General features: G+C 40.7%; 1 protein-coding gene across 1 annotated transcript; it reads left to right on the forward strand.

Moving 5' to 3' along the window:
- The first annotated feature begins 5387 nt into the window (after nucleotides 1-5387).
- On the forward strand, nucleotides 5388-16427 carry LRRIQ4 (leucine rich repeats and IQ motif containing 4). The gene is made up of 5 exons (XM_045851983.1): nucleotides 5388-6410; nucleotides 9878-10051; nucleotides 11322-11460; nucleotides 12468-12664; nucleotides 16273-16427. Exons 1-5 carry the CDS (start codon nucleotides 5388-5390, stop codon nucleotides 16423-16425), a joined length of 1686 nt encoding a protein of 561 aa, XP_045707939.1. The 3' UTR covers nucleotides 16426-16427.
- Nucleotides 16428-16449: the final 22 nt, after the last annotated feature.

Here is a 16449-nt window from a genome sequence, read left to right on the forward strand (position 1 = left end):
CAAGAAATTGTCATGCTGGGCAAGGCCCGTGTCATCCATGGATTTTAAACATCACTTGAAATATCATTTCTTCAGGTTAAACGTGATGATGATAGAAAACACAATTGTGTGCTCATTTACCCTATATGCTACCAGCAAAATTGAGATGTGGTTTGAAATTCTGAAGTGGAAGTGAAGGTTCAGTTCAGCATCTGCCCCTCCCTATGCCTCCCTTAAAGTGTTTTGAGTTAAGAAGATAGGAGAAAGTAAAGAGAAGTTGAGGATTAATTCATTGCTGCTCCAGAGGGAGAGAGGGGTAGTCTTTCGAGGGAGCAAGAAGTGCGGAATCAGACTTTTGTTTTAGAGAGTGACTAATAAACAGGGTTAGGCCAGAATAAACAGAAAAGCGCTGCTTTAACCAGACAAACAGCACTCCTCTCCCTAGCTGCCGTAGCCAAACAGAAACAGTATTTACACAGAAACACAGCCCGCGATGTCAAAATGCATATTAAACAGATGGTCAAAAAACACTGACCACATGCACAACTCATTTCCATCAGAACATTTCGTGTTACCCCCAACAACTTGCAGATGGAGGAAGGATGTAGCTGGGGGGAAACCCTGGCCTGGAGAATCGCTGGAGGGCAGGGAGGGTCAGGGAGAGAGATGCTGCAGAGCTGAGTTTAAGGAAACAAGTGGATTCATTGGGTGCTTTTTGTGTCAAGAACCTAGAGTAAAGGTCTAACTTAAATCCAAGCTTTCTAGAAGTCAGAACCAAAGAGAACATAAAGGTATACAGTCCCCTTGCTTCGATGAAAGGCAGCATTTATGATTCTCTGGCACCCTATAGTAGGAAAGTTTACTAGGTATATCTTTATATAAGCAACTTAATAGACATATCTTTGACTATAGTTTTGTAGAAGATCCAGAAATATCTTTCAAATTATTGTTTCTTTTATTGTAACTCTATTTAGAAAGCCAATGGCATGGTGTTTAATTATGATCATAGTTTCTAGGTAAGTTGTTTCCTGAAAATATGGAGGTAGAACTCAAAGGATCTACAGAAATACTTAACATCCATTAGCCATTGTTCACAACTATGGTGTGGCTGAACTGAGGTGCTAGCAAGTGCTGGCACAGAATAAAGTGCTGATTGGTATTCTGGCAAGTATCTGAAGTGCTGGCTTCTAGGGTTGCTCATACATGCATGTTTAGGTACTGAATACACAGATGGAAAAATGAGTGCTCTGTTATTTTAAAAATTATTTTGGCCCATGGATAAAAAAGTGAGTTTCATTAAAAGTTTACATTCTAATTTTCTGCTGATATGAGAAAGTATGTCAGTGATTAATAGTGAAATAGTGTCCAAGACTCTCCTGCTCACTATACAAGTAACATTTTGAAAAACCAAATTCTAAAAACAGGAGAACAAAGGGGAAAAAAGGCTTTGTTAATGAGTCACTAGATCTATAGTTTGATGGTAGGGGTAAGGAGTTGAGGGTGAAGCATTTTTTAAAACAGATAAGATGCAACTATTGAGTCCATTGAAGGGAAACAAGCCCTGAGAAGCTATTTCAGATCAATAATTTGGCCACAGTGCGGGTGGAAGTACACCTTCAAGTTGCTTGTTTATACAGCATTTTCCACCGATGTCTATGCAGAACTTTATGCAGAAGTTTATGCAGAACTTCAGCTTGGTATTAATTGAAAGGAAACAACATTTTTTCAAGGGACTTTATTGTTTCCAAGACATTTTTATTAAAGCAAAGGGTAGTACTACCTTTATATGATTTTCTAGTCATAGGCCAGTTAAAGCTACTTTTAGCTTGTCTATATTAGAGGAAAAAGAGCTCCCAGGTGAAGTTTTAAGCAAATTCTTGAAATAATTTTAACTAAACATGTAATCAGAGAGTCACACACCATATTAACTGCAGGACCCCGATTTTGCCTAATTTTGTCTATCCAGTTGTGTGTAATTAGACTAGAAACAAAAGTATCAACATTTGATGTAAAGTTGAGAGGGCTGATCATTTTCTTTAATGTCTTTCTCGGGCATTAAAGTTACATAAAGAGGGGTTTGTTACCCCTAGCTTGTGTGGCTCAGTTGGTTAGAGCATTGTCCTACACACCAAAAGTTTGGGGGTTCAATTCCCAGTCAGGGTACATGCCTAGATTGTGAGTTTGATTCCCCCGTTGGGGTATGTATAGGAGGCATCCAAGTAGTGTTTCTGTCTCTCCATTCCTTCCTCTAAAAAATCCATAGGCATATTTTTAAAGGGCTAATTATTAAATTGTCCAAACCCTGATCCTTAAAATGATGATGTAGCAAGTTATTCCACTTAGAAACACCACAGTAATATTGGATGGTAGTGAGTTAATTTGACCACTTTCAGGTAGCAATTTCTAGGGAAAAAATAGCCAATAAAGAATCAATCTTTCCCATTCTTATTTACTGTGGCTGAATTACTGGCAAAGCCATTGCAAACCCTGGATTTACAACCTCTTATTCACTTATTTATTTCCAATAATAGTTTGTATTAGTTTCAGGTGTACAGCATAGTGATTAGACAATCATATATTTCACAAAGTGTTCCCTACAAACTCCTTTTATTATGTCCACTGATGATACTATATATATATAGCTGTCAGAAGGCCACCAAACTGGTTCCAGACACAAAGGGATATATCTGATTAAGGTGAGATAATATAAATACACATACATTCTGACATTCTAGTCAGGTTTCATCATGGAACAAGATGAATGTTAAGAGAAATAAGTTATTTTATGTGTCTGGAAGCCCAGACATATTGTGTTAACCCTAATTAGGATAGCTAGTCCTTGCGAATTCCCGCCAGATAACGATTGGAAGGCTGAAAAAGAAAAACCAAGCCTCAAACGTCACACCCAAGAAGAATTATTCTAATAAAAACCAGGCTTCTTGTGAACAAATGATGCTAAAATCCTGTGTGAGGTTAAGCAAAATTCTCTGCTTCTGCTCCCACTTCCTACTATGTTCTAAGAAGAGTTCTTTTAATCACTTTATCTCTAAAACAGGAATCATAGTGGTGCCTTTTCCTTAGGTGCTGGTGAGTATTAAATAAGTTAATTTAAGTAAAGCCTGGAGCACATGAGTGTCCTGGTGCTACTGGACTAAAGGGGTCCATTTGCCTGCTCACATCAAAGCCCAGTAAAACACAAACAGAAGTTTGCAGCCAGGAAAGTATGGGTTTGTTATTTGAGGAAATGGTGCCAAATCTGGAGTCACATGCAAGCTAATGTTCAAAGACCTAGCTCCCTGGTGGCTTTCGGGGGATGGATTACACAGTGGGGGTGGGGGTGGGAATCATTCATTAACCACTGTGTCTACCAGAGGTGGGGTCGCAGGCGCTACTGACGGACTGGGGCAGCTTAGGGAGTAGACAGTTGGTGCGCCTGGTGCTGATGTCAGCCACGGCAGCATTTCGTCTGGCTTCCTGAGGTTGTGGTCCCTAGAGTCATCCTGCCTTCAAGGTGCATCTGACACACAGCTGAAGTCAAGATGTTACCTTTAGCTTGACTGAAACTCTGTTTCTGTGGTCAACAGACCTGACTGAGGCTTGTTCTTAAGACAGTTTGATGCTGCCCAGAATCCAATGTCCTAAGGGCTTCACAACTAAGGAAGGGAGTGTACGGACAGAAAAGAGAATGGGTCATGTAAATGAAATTGAGTTCCCTTGTGTTACACTGTGTGTTCTTTATTTTCATTTATGTTTTCACCTAAGTCTGAATACTGTGGACTATCTAGGAGCCTTCAGCATTTCAGTAGTTTGTATTGAGGAACCAGGAGATGTTATCTTACAGGGCTGAACAGCATTAATCTGTCTGACGACCAAATGATAAAAAGGCTGCAGACAGCTATTTTTAGTGTATTTAATCAATGGTAAATCTTTTTCTTTATTTAAACAACAGAGAGAAACACCACCCCAGAGCTCCTTTTGAGGGTATGTATATAGTAACAAGGATCTGAACCGCATACTCTTATATCGCATGCTGCAGTGATACTAAGTGTAGGGCTGGAAACACACCCCCTCCATCTAGGGACTGGACTTCTGTGCTAGAGGAGAGGCCCCGTACTCCAACAGGAAAGCCCCCCACTCCACCATCCCCCACCCACCTGCCCCCCACCCCCACCTATGAGGTGAGTTAAAGTTGCTACTCCAATTAACCTGGCCACCACCCGAGTCTTCTCCCTTAGGCTTTGTGTGTGTGTTTTTGTGTGTGTGTGTGTTAATGATCAACGACCTAGTCTTCCATAATACAGTATTAACATCTTGGATTTATAGGACTTATAAATCTAGTAGTGTAAGACTGCTAATTTAGTTCTTATTATTTAAGGTTGTCTTTTACAGTCTTATATCTTTTGCATTTTAGAGTCAGCTTGTTAACTTCTACCAAAAAAGAAAGAAAAAAAGCTCACAGAGATATCTATTGGCATCATATTGAAACAGCAGAGCAGTTTGGAGAGTACTGGCATCTCAACATTATTGAGTGTTCTAATCCATGGGCATAATTTATCTCTCCACTTCATTTCTTTCTAGGTTGCAGATTTAGTTCATTTCAATTCACTGCAATTTCAGGTGTATTGCTTAAGGATTCAGGCCCCTCACCCTAGTCAGGTTTAGGGAGGTAAGACCGTGAGAGGACAGGATCTCTCTCTGCTCCTTAGTCCAGCCTGCAACCTCCGCTAAAGCCACGGAGTTGCCCCAGTCTAATGGGGAGAACTGGCTGGTGGGAAGGACTGACTCTGCACTTGACGCTCCCCCAGATTCTAATCCACCATGGCCGTTAAAAGTTTGGCTGGCTTCTCCTTGTCCCTCAAGGTCCTTTGCCTACGTCTATGGAGGGCTTGCTTCTCTACCTGCCAGTCTCCAAACTTGAAAATGCCTCCAGGCATGACAGTGCTCACTGGTCTCCACTTATTTAGGAAGGACTAGTCCATCTCGCAGATTTAATTCTTTTGACCTTCCTTGCACCTACAACTCTCTGGTGGTTTTAAGAAAAAAAAAGTACTGTATATTAAAATATTAATTTTTCCTAGTGTTTTTTCAGTGTCTTTTGCAAATTTTTACTTCCTACCTGGAAAGAGAACCAAGACAGACATTTTTAAAAACTGAAATTAGATACTCTTTTTTTTTCTTCACATTAGTCACCCGTTAGGAGAAAAAGGAGTCTACACTTTAATTCCTCTCCTAACACAGAACACAAAAACCTACGTTTTATGTTGTGTCATAATGTCAAGCACTGAATTTAATCAACTATATTTTAATTGTGTCTCTCTTAAGGATACCAAATCTGGTGGCAGGTAAACTCTGATTTTTTCTTTTCATACTATTTCAGATTTTGAATATTTGAATTTTTCATCCAGATAATGTCAAATAACATTATGAAATCAGTGGAACAGTCCTCTACGATACATCAAAAATATGACCCACAGCAAATCTCTGATAGAACATTTTTCGTGGATGGTTCTAATCAGAACCTGGCTACCATTCCATCGGAGATTTTAGAATTAAAAGACTTGGAAGAAGTGCATCTGGAAAATAACCAGATTGAAGAAATCCCTCCGGATATTCAGTATCTAAAGAATGTCAAAATCCTCTACCTGAACAAGAACAAGCTGAGCAGGCTGTGTCCCCAGCTGACTGGCCTGGGGAACCTGGAGGGCCTGGACCTGAGCGACAACCCCCTCCTCCCCTCCTCTCTGCTGGTCCTCTGCAGCCTCCGCAAGCTGCGCCAGCTCCGCCTCTACCGCACCCACCTGCGGGAGGTCCCCGTCCAGATCTGTAAGCATCTTCACCACCTCGAGCTGCTCGGACTGTCCGGAAACAACCTGACATCGCTGCCCAAGGAAATCGTGAACCAGACCAAACTGAGGGAGATCTACCTGAAGCAAAACCAGCTGGAAGCTTTCCCGCCGGAGCTCTGCGTCCTCTACAACCTGGAGATCATTGACCTGGATGAGAACAAACTAACGGCCATCCCAGAAGAGATCGGGAACCTGAACAGGCTGTGGAAGCTCTACGCGGCTGGGAACGACCTGCACTTTCTGCCCGAGTCCCTGTGCCAGTGCAGCCAACTGTCGGTGCTGGACTTGTCCCACAACCGGCTGCACTCCATCCCGCGCACCCTGGAGGAGCTCTCGGAGATGACGGAGCTGGGGCTGAGCGGGAACCCCCTGGAGAAGGTGCCGCGCCTCGTCTGCAGGTGGACCTCGCTGCACCTGCTCTACCTGAGCAACACCGGCCTGCGGGCGCTGCGGCGCTCCTTCTGGCGGCTGGTCAACCTGCGCTTCCTGGACCTCAGTCAGAACCATCTGGAAAGCTGCCCGTCGCACTTGTGTGTAATGAAGAACCTGGAGGTCCTGGCGCTGGATGATAATAAACTACGGCAGGTACTGATTCCCTTTCTGGTGTCACTACACTCGCCGTAAGGGCCCTCCCTGCCCTCAGTCGGTGTGATTCTGTGTCTACACAAATTCCAACTGACTTTATGCCCAAAAACCTGGTGTTAACAAATATGTCCAACAAGGTGATCATTTACACTACTCTCCCCAAATAACAATATTAATTATAAATAGTAGCTAATGTTTATAATATGTATGGCAGTCACTGGGCAAAGTGTTTTATGTGGATTATCTCCTTTAATCTTCACAAGGATTTTTGACAGGGTAATATTATCTTCAATGGTTTGTGAGGAAAGTGAGGCATGAGGAGCTTAAGTAATTTGTTGAGGCCTCATACCTACAACGATAAAGACAGGATTCTCACTCAGAGCTTCTGGGCTCCAGGGTCTAAATCTTTAACAAAGACCACCTCCTAACAGGATTTCTTTTAAAATGCTATTAGCAGGATTTCTGGCCTGTACAACCTTAGACCTGAATGGTCCATTAATGGGAAACTGCAAGCACAGCTTTACCCCTGGGGAAATTTGCTCCCGGAAGGGATGAAGCAGGGTGTCATGTTCAGAAATGTTCATCAGCCTTGTTGATAATCATGCAGCAAGGGGAGACCATCTAAATGTCAGTAGAGGAATTAACAAGGACATCGTGGTATACGTATTCATAAAATGCAACCCTACACAATAATTCAAGTAAGCTGGAGCTGTAGTTGCCAGTGTGGCTAAATCTCAAAATTGTAGTGTTGATTAAAAAGTAAAACACCAAATTGCAGAATCCTGTGATGCCGCTTATTAATCTTTAGTCACACGGAAATACACATACACAGGTGACCAAACACAGGTCTGGCTGTCTGCCACAACAAAAGCCAAACCTGTGAGACGTGCTGGTGAGAGGGAAAGTAGTTTGTTCTGATGCCTGCAATCTGAGAGGATGGGGAACTCCTGTCTCAAAGCCCATCTTAACATCTCAGTGCAGGTGGAGGTTTTTATAAGGAGAGAGAGAAAGCAGCATAAAGAGATCAAGGGAGGGGCTTGAAAGGTTCTGTACGTGCAGAACAGCACAGTCCATCCTGATAAGGACCTAGAAACAGGTCAAGCAATGGTCTGGTGTGCATCATCCTGGTTTTACGTTGGAGATCAGCAAATCTGGAGCTGGAGTGCCTGAAGGTAGGAGTCTTTATCTTTTGAACTTAGTTCCTAGGATTCTTTTACAAATATGCTGTTTATCTACAAGCTACATATTAGTCAGAGTCAGCAGTTACAAAAACAATGTCAGAAGAATGGTGGGGTAAGTTACAATTCCCCATTGTTACATGGAGATATACTAGGTCTATCTAGAAAGTATCCAGCCATGTAATATGAAAAATAGAGACATTTACCGAAGAAGATACAAGAAACGTTGTACATAGAACAGTAACACCCCAGTCCCTTTTAAAGTAGGCACCTTGGGACCACAGTTCTCCTAATTGCCATCAGCTGCCGCATCATATTTTCTTGAATCTCATAGATGCTCTGAAATCTCTTCCCTTTCAAAGGTGACTTTGGTTCTGGGAAAAGTCAAAAGTCATAAGGCACCAAATCTGGGCTGTAGGAGGGCTGAGTCACCTGAGTGATTTGCTATTTCACAAAAAATCTCTGTAGGAGACATGATGCATAATGTTGTCGTGATGAAGCTGTCAATCACCAGTTGCCCGTAGCTGCAGCCTTCTAAATCACCTGAATAGTTTCCACAGAGAAATAGTCAAGCTTAATGCAAAATTTGATGCTCTACTCACTAAGTCATTTTGAATGCGATGGCCACACAGTACACATGTTCACTCAATGGCTCTACAGCCCCCACTGACTAGTACAGTGAAGTCCTTGTTCACACATGTGCATTCCAGTCCACTTTCCTTGGCTGCCAGGTTACATCGATGTGGCTCAAACCATTCCCATTATATTAACAATAGCTGGACTTATACCATACAGACCTTGTATAGCTAGGCTTTTTTTTTTTCCTTCAAGAAAATCAGCATTTCTAACATAACCAATAGATGAGAGTGTCACACATTTTTAAAATGCTAATTTTCCATGTGGTTCCAGAGGGCCAGAAAGACCTATAGTTGGACATAATAGTGACACTGATTTGGGCTTGAAAAAAGAAGAAAATCTGGTGATTAGAGGTTTTCATCCAAGGTAATGAGCTTTTCATTCCAGGAGATGGTGTTTCACTGTGGGCTGTATGGTTAGCTATGAAATATATTCAACCACCACATTAGAAGGTAGAATAGAGGGCTTTCCAACCCTGAAAGTCTGGGAGTCTGGGAGATGCCTACCTAAAACCCACGCAGGGCACACAAGCCTTGGTATTCCCTGGAGGGGAGAAAAAGGGCGAGATATAATAGCCTTCATTGTTTGCATCTGAGAGTTCTACTGAAGTTTCAAAGTTGCTAAGTTACAGCCATAAAAAAAAAAAGAATGAAATCTTTCTGTGTGTGACAGCATGGATGGACCTACAAGGTATCATGCTAAGTGAAGTAAGTCCTACAGAGAAAGACAAATACCATATTATTTCATTTATATGTGGAATCTAAAGGACAAAATATATGAACAAACAAAATTAAAATAGACCCATAGATACAGAGATCAGACCGGTGATTGCCAGAGGGGAGCAGGGTTAGGGGACTGTGTTAAAAGGGTAAAGAGATTAAGAAGTACAAATTGGTAGTTATAAAATAGTCATGGGGATGTAAAGTACAGACTAGCAAATATATTCAATAATATTGTAGTAACTATATGCAGTGACAGGTGGTTACTTAAAGTATTGGCGGAACTACTTGGAAAGTATATGACTGTCTAACCACTAGGCTGTACACCTGAAACTAATACATAATCATACTGAACGTAAAAAACACATAAGTGCATTTGCAGCTACAGGGCTGTTGAATGCCACCATGCCATTCTGCACCCTTGGACTTGTGCAGTGCACAACCTGTGCTGGCAGCACTGTTCAGACACTCTATTTCCTGATAAAAGATCATAGAACTTGTAAAAAATGCTGAGTTAAAGCCTTTTAGTGTGAGAGATCATGTCACTAAATTTGTCAGTTCTAATAACTTAATTATGACTATAATTGCATTACACTAATGATTTTAGTCTTTTTTTTTCAATAATATCAAACATTTGCTACACTACTGTTCAAAAATTTGCAATAAAGGCTAAAAATTGCTCCAATTTAAAGCAGTGCATAAAAGTGAAGAGCAGAGAAGTTCAGGGAAAAAGTGGAACTCCAGATTTCAGATCTACAAGTTTAAATACTATCTCTGCAGACATATGTGCAAACTTGTCATATGTAGGAATTGCTAAATTGCTCTATTTTTTGTTTAAAAAATCTGCCTCAAAACTAAAAGTCCAACTTATTTTCTTACTGTAAAAAAAAAAATCTTGACCTGATTTTTTCTTATCTTTTCTGAATACTTCTAGTTACCTGCAGGCTTCGGCTCACTTTCAAAATTGAAGACGCTTGGGTTAACTGGGAATCAGTTCCTTTCATTTCCAGAAGAAATCTTTTCTTTAGAGTCTTTAGAGAAATTATACATTGGGCAAGATCAGGGAACCAAGCTCACCTATGTGCCAGATCACATTGGGAAACTACAGGTAAGCATCTTCAAAGTAGCAGTTAAAGAACTACATGCCTACTGATTCCTTAAGTTGCCTGATATTGAGAAAATATGGTGGTGTCCCCACAGGCTGTGTCTGGAATCAACCATAGTAGATTTCCAGCTCCAAACAGGCGGTCGTTATCATACTTGAAGCTTCCATTGTCTTCCCGAATGGTTACCCTCAGATTTATACTCTAAGAACATTTTGTTGTGATTGCTCTTGGGTATGTTATGCCATATTTCTTTCCACTGTGTGGTTTGTCATGTTTTATTTGCATAAATTAAATGACACTTCTTTTCATTTACTTTCCACTTTTTTATAAGTTGCCCCTGAAAGTTGTATTATTTTGAAGTTAAATTATCATACAGATGACATGACTGGGAGCCTGCATTTTGGATGGGGCAATAACACCTCCCACTCTACATGGTAGAAGGGCAATCATGGTCTGTTTCACTGTTGCACCAGATTCAGGGAAGATGGGTCCACTGCACAGTGCCGAGTCCTAGCAAAGAAACAAGATAACTTCACTTGAAGTAGCCATACCAGTTTGTCTTTATCTATACGCATACTTTAAAGAATTGTTTTTTTTTTTTTTCATGCTCCTGGTACTACACTCTTAATACTGATACAGTAAGTGTGGGCTGCCCATTATCCTGGGCATTTAACTGCGCAATGGTATGTATGACACAGATACTTCCCACCTGTGACACAGGGTTCTCCATTCCTCTGCTCTGTGTTCACAGAACTCCATTCATCAACTTACTCCTCGTATATGCCATGCCACACTCTGCAAAATCTTAGGGTGAAATATAAACAAATTTTTGCCCAGTAAATTTGAAAGTTGTTAACTTATTATCTGTACATTTGGCTACTTCCACTTGGGCAATGTTGGATTGATAGTTGAGCAAATTACACTTTTGAGGCTAATTACCATCTGAGATAATTAGCTATTGAAAGGGATAAATGATGTGTGTAGTTAAATAATCCAAATTATTTTTCCATTAAGTTCTTGTGAAACAAAGAACTGGATGGAAACACTGGATTCCCATGTTCTCTTTCCCTTACATAAATGGGAACCACATCTAATGGCTTAACTCAAAAATAACTTTATTTTTTGATGATGGTCCTTTACATGTTTTTTTTCCTTTATTGTAACACATAATAACCCTCATTAAAAGACCTTGGGAACTCACAGGTGATTCTAGTTATGATGTCATTTTTCAGCTTAAGGATCATTACAGTATATACTGTCATATTGTTTCAGAATCTCAAAGAGCTGTATATGGAGAACAACTATCTGGAGTACTTGCCAGTAACCTTGGGGTCAATGCCTAACCTGGAAATTCTTGATTGCCGCCACAATCTGCTTAAGCAACTTCCACATTCCATCTGCCAAGCACAAGGTGAAGCAGCTTAGTAGGTCCACAGCCTAGCAGAGTTTGAGGCCAGCATTTTCCATAGTGAAGGCTTCTTTGCTTTAGTGTTTAGAGAGGTTGGACATTCTTGCAGGGCTCACCTGTGATGTGGGGAAGGTCAGGTGCCTGACTAGTATAGCTAAGAGCCTCACAAAGGCAGATTATTTATTGGGAATTGAAAATAAAAGTAAATGGCAACTACTAAGAAAATTAGCATTCACCCATGTAGTCATTATACCACTGAAAATAATTTACTGAGCATGTGCCCCATGCCAGAATTGGGAGTTGCAGTGCTACAGTAAATTCACGTTAGGTCACTCCGTCACTTGAAGAAAAGGAAAAGTATTGAATCAGAGTGGTGATGTCAGCAAGGAGTGGGAGCTTTTGGAGCTACATGATTGACATGAAAAGTCATATATGACTCACATGTAAACACTCAAACATTTTCCACTGGGCTAACCCGTGATTTGTATATCCATTAATCCATTCATTTATTTAATAAGCTTTTGCTGAGCTCCTAGTAGGGCCAGATTTTTTAAAAAAATTTCTCCGCAGTGTGCTGAATCTTCAGGTTTATAGATGTGTTCCAAACTATGACTATTCTTTAATGAACGAAGGGTGAAGAAATATGAGTGGAAGCTCTTACCTGCCCACAAGATATTGAAATATTAGGGGCTAGGGGTGGGTATGCAGTACTCCTTAGTAATGCTCCTGATCACACACTTTTATCCTGTCCTTTGTCCCTGGAGGAATGGAGCGTTCTCAGAATATTTCGGTGTTTCCTATGTTCCTGTCTCTCACTCTTGATTACACTGGCTCCAACAATTTGGACTTGTTTTAAAGAAGAGAACTTGGGTTTGCCTCATGGGATCTGATGTCTCTTGTGAATGGTGCAATAGGAAACAACCATTTCTAAGTGACTAGACTAGAGAATTCATGTTTTAATCTTGCCTCCTTTTTTAAGACAAATCCATCATTTAAACAAATTGTTTCAGCTTTGAAAGAATTACTGCTGGAGGACAACTTGCTCACCCAACTTCCACAAGATTTAGACAGTCTGGTGAATCTAAAGGCTTTGACACTGACGGGCAATCCCATGGAAGAACCCCCAATAGAAGTGTGCACTAAAGGCAAAGAGGCTATATTCACATACCTTAAGGAGGAAAGATATATGAAAGTATTAGCAACAAAGGTAAAATCAGCAAAACTTCCAGATAATGTATTCATAGTTGCTTTGGAGAGGGGTCCGTGTTACATGTATTATAGATTATCCAATGAGGCTTCTCTCTTGTCACATCTGTACCTTGTCCTCAAGGGTAGAGACTCATTTCCTTACTCACAGCTAAGCAGGGGAATTTTGAACATCATCCTGGCATTTTTGTCTTTTATGTTCCTTATGTCCTTGTCAGAAAAGAAGCCAACAATCTGGCAAAAGAACTGAAATTCCAAATCCGAAAATGACCTAAAATCCTTAGGCTGTTCACTGGAGTGAACAGCTGGTACTAACAAAGTCAGTCAGATACGTCTGAAAAATCAGAAATGAAAGCATCCTGGAGCAGAGGCCTTGAGACCAGAGGCCAGCTCTGCCACTAACTAGGATCAAAGAGCTAAGAGCCCTGTCTCTCTCCTTCTTGCCCACCAAGCTCTGGAGACACAGGGTACCTCAGATGGACCAGGACTGTGTCCACTTCAGTCAACATTCAGGATTCCCTGTTCAACTGATCCAAGCCCTTTTCTTCTCACGTCCCCGCTTCCACCCCTGCTCCCTTAAAACACACCATCCACTCCGCAGCAGACTGACGCTGCCACCACACAGGCGGGTCGGCCTTCCTCTGCTGAACTTGACATGTTCCGTCTTCCCTGAAATGAAACTCAGGTAACATAACCTACCAAAAACACATGATTTTAATAAATCAAAGTAATGCCTGAGCTACAACATTAAGGAAAAAGAAAAGTCATTTCTATTTTAAAAATTATGAAAATATTTATTTTAAATACACACACACATACACACAGGAATGACTACACTAGAAGAATAAAAATAACACTTTTTTCCCTAAAAACGTTTTTGAAAAACCATATACCTTCTTGTACATTTTAAAATTTGTATTTAAGTTTTTTTGCCACTGGGTTTAAATTATTGCAAAAGATATACTTTCCAGTGAGTTTTAAATATTGATACTTTTAAATGGAGCTCTTAAACCAATATTTTAAGTGTATCCAATGGAATATAAATGTCATTTTGATTTGATATGTCAGTCAACATCAATTTACAAAGTACTCGAACAAGCTCTTAGTTTACAGGCAGAAAGCTTGCCATAATTTTTTCATCTTGAACATGTATTTTCATTCCATTCCCCCTCAGAATTGATCTTAATGTTGTGTGTGTGTGTGTTTGTCTTAAGGTTTAGCTTAAAATAAAATAAACATTTTATTAGTCATATTATTTTAAGTCATTTGTATTTCATGTTTCAAACTTCTAGGCAAAAAAATATTTTATGTAAATTAAAATTTAAAATTAAATTTTTGTGTGTGACCATAGTGTTTTTAGTGTTCTGGATTATTAAATTTTATTAGTCATCTTATAATTATTAGTAGTATAAAATTGACCAAAACAATATAACATCTCTTACATATTTTGATGTTTAAGTATTTGACCTATAGGATTTTTGTGAAGTACAGATACAAATGAGAGAAACTTTCTCACATAGTTTATGTATGCTCACACAGGGATACCTCAGGATTACTTACTGCTAGAGTGAGACAGGGCTAGGCGTCAGTTCTACGCCTGTTTTCCATTTTACAGATGAAGTGCTGAGAAACCTTGTTCACGTAAATAAGTTGACAAGAATGGAAGAAGTGTTTTTTGCCTACATTTTGTTTTAAATGGCAATGCATTACACGTATCCTGGACTTTTCCCAGATTTATACTCCCCCAAATCAGATAACAGGCTCTTAGCAGACAAATCAATGGGTCTACCTTCAATTCTCTTGAAGGCAAAGAGTTGGAAGGCAAAGCAATTGGTTATCCTGTTCTTAGGGCCAACATCAATAGTACTATTTTGAATTGTCCCTCTTTTGGGAGTCCATGGCCACACTCCCTAATCAGATGCAGGTGGATGAGAGGTGTGCCAGAGGGACCGCTGTGAACAGGGAGGTGGGAGCAGAGAGTCAGCAGTTGTGTTCCTAGGCAGGTACCTTTTAGGAAAGGGCACATATGGAAGGTGACATTTGGGAATGGATTGCTTCCAAACGATGCGAGCCTGCATGCACATCCTTGGGAAGTCTTGGTGGATCAGGGTGCATGCCACACAATTGAAGACTACTAAACCTTCACACGAAAAGCCCTGTACATTTTCGGAATGCCTCTAGAGGGCAATACTGTTCCCTTGAACAATCACCACCCTAACTGATCTGCTGCTTTCACTCCCCATCTCCTCTTTCCCATTTTTACTTCACCTGAGTCACAAACAGGGTCCTTGATGGTTTCCAACATCCAAGCATGCTCCTGCCTCAGGGTCTCACCTCTGGATCCTCCTGCCCGGAGACACTTCCCCCTGATCCGGACTATACTCTGCCCTCATTTAGTTGAGTCTCTGCTCAAATATCCTCACACCTGCCCTTAATCCACCTTACATAAAATAGCATACCCCCACTGTACTCATTCATTCATTCATTCAACAAATATTTATTGAGCTTCCTGTATGTGCCAGGCACTGTTCTAGGTACTGGAAATATATCATGGAACAAACACAAATATTGCTATCCTCATATTGCTTGAAGCTTAGTGTCATGGGAATTAAGACATGAAATATAAAACATTAAATTATATACTGAGTCAGAAAGTGTAAAGTGGTATTGGAAAAAAGTTCAAGCTGAGGGGAGCTGAGATTGCCAGATGTTGTGTGGGTATGTGTTGTGGGATTTTGATTTATTATTTTAAGATTTTATTTATTTTTAGAGAGAGAGAAAGGGAGGGAGAAAGAGAGGCAGAGAAACATGGATGTGTGAGAGAAACATTGATCAGTTGACTCTCGCGGGCCCCCAACTGGGGACCTGGCCCACAACCCAAGCATGTGCCCTGACTGAGAATTGAACTAGCAACATCTTGGTTCACAGGCCAGCACCCAACTCACTGAGCCATACCAGCCAGGGGGTAGGATTTTAATTTAAATGGATAGTTAAGGTAGGCCTCATTGGAAAAATGACTGCCTTAGTTAGCTCAGGCTATCACAACAACAGACTATAGACTGAGTGGCTTAAACAACAGAAATGAATTTTCTTGTAGTTCTGGGTGCTAGACACTCAAAGAGTCTTACTACTAGAGGAGGGATGTTCCTGAGTAGGTGGGAGGGAATAGGATCTAGTGAGGGGTAGGGGAGGGCTGGCTGTAATGGGCAGGGACACAGGAAGTTCAGTCATAAGATGAAGGCAGGGTAGGGGCACCCCTGATTCCCCTCCCTTGCACTGTCATCTCCAGGGCATTTAACACATTCGTGTATTTGTAGTTTATTGTCTCTCCCACTCCCTGGAGTGTGAGCTCCACAAAGTCAGTGACATCGGTATTTTACTGCTGTTTGCCCAAGGTTTAGAACAGTGCCTAGTGCATAAAAACACTAAGAACTTTTTTTTAAATTCATGGATGACTGGTCAATGGAGAAAGAGAGAAAATAAGGTTTAGAGTTCTAATCACATTCCATTTTCCACATCTTTAAGACCACACGTCAGAACAAAGGGATGTAACCTCCCCCAGTTCGTAGTGATACCCACTGATGCTGTTTGGGTTTACCTTGTTTTCAGATTCAGGCATGGTGGCGTGGAATGATGGTACGGAAAGGATTGGGGAGATTTGAAGAACTGGTAAAATTACGAAAGAAAGGAAAGAATTCTCCAAAAGATAAGAAAGGAAAGAAGGACGTAAAAGGAAAACCTGTAAAGGAAAAGAAAAAATAATTTTGTGTATTAATGACGAGGTAA

Source organism: Phyllostomus hastatus, unplaced genomic scaffold, assembly GCF_019186645.2.
Source record: "Phyllostomus hastatus isolate PE091 unplaced genomic scaffold, TTU_PhHast_1.1 phas_contig_86, whole genome shotgun sequence".
Lineage (NCBI taxonomy): Eukaryota > Metazoa > Chordata > Mammalia > Chiroptera > Phyllostomidae > Phyllostomus > Phyllostomus hastatus.

What these genes read in the sequence shown, in the direction of transcription:
- LRRIQ4 (XM_045851983.1), top strand. Translation starts at nt 5,388, where the DNA reads ATGTCAAATAACATTATGAAATCAGTGGAACAGTCCTCTACGATACAT. An exon ending in ATGATAATAAACTACGGCAG is followed by an intron (nt 6,411 to 9,877) that starts GTACTGATTCCC and finishes GAATACTTCTAG; the next exon opens with TTACCTGCAGGCTTCGGCTC. An exon ending in ATCACATTGGGAAACTACAG is followed by an intron (nt 10,052 to 11,321) that starts GTAAGCATCTTC and finishes ATATTGTTTCAG; the next exon opens with AATCTCAAAGAGCTGTATAT.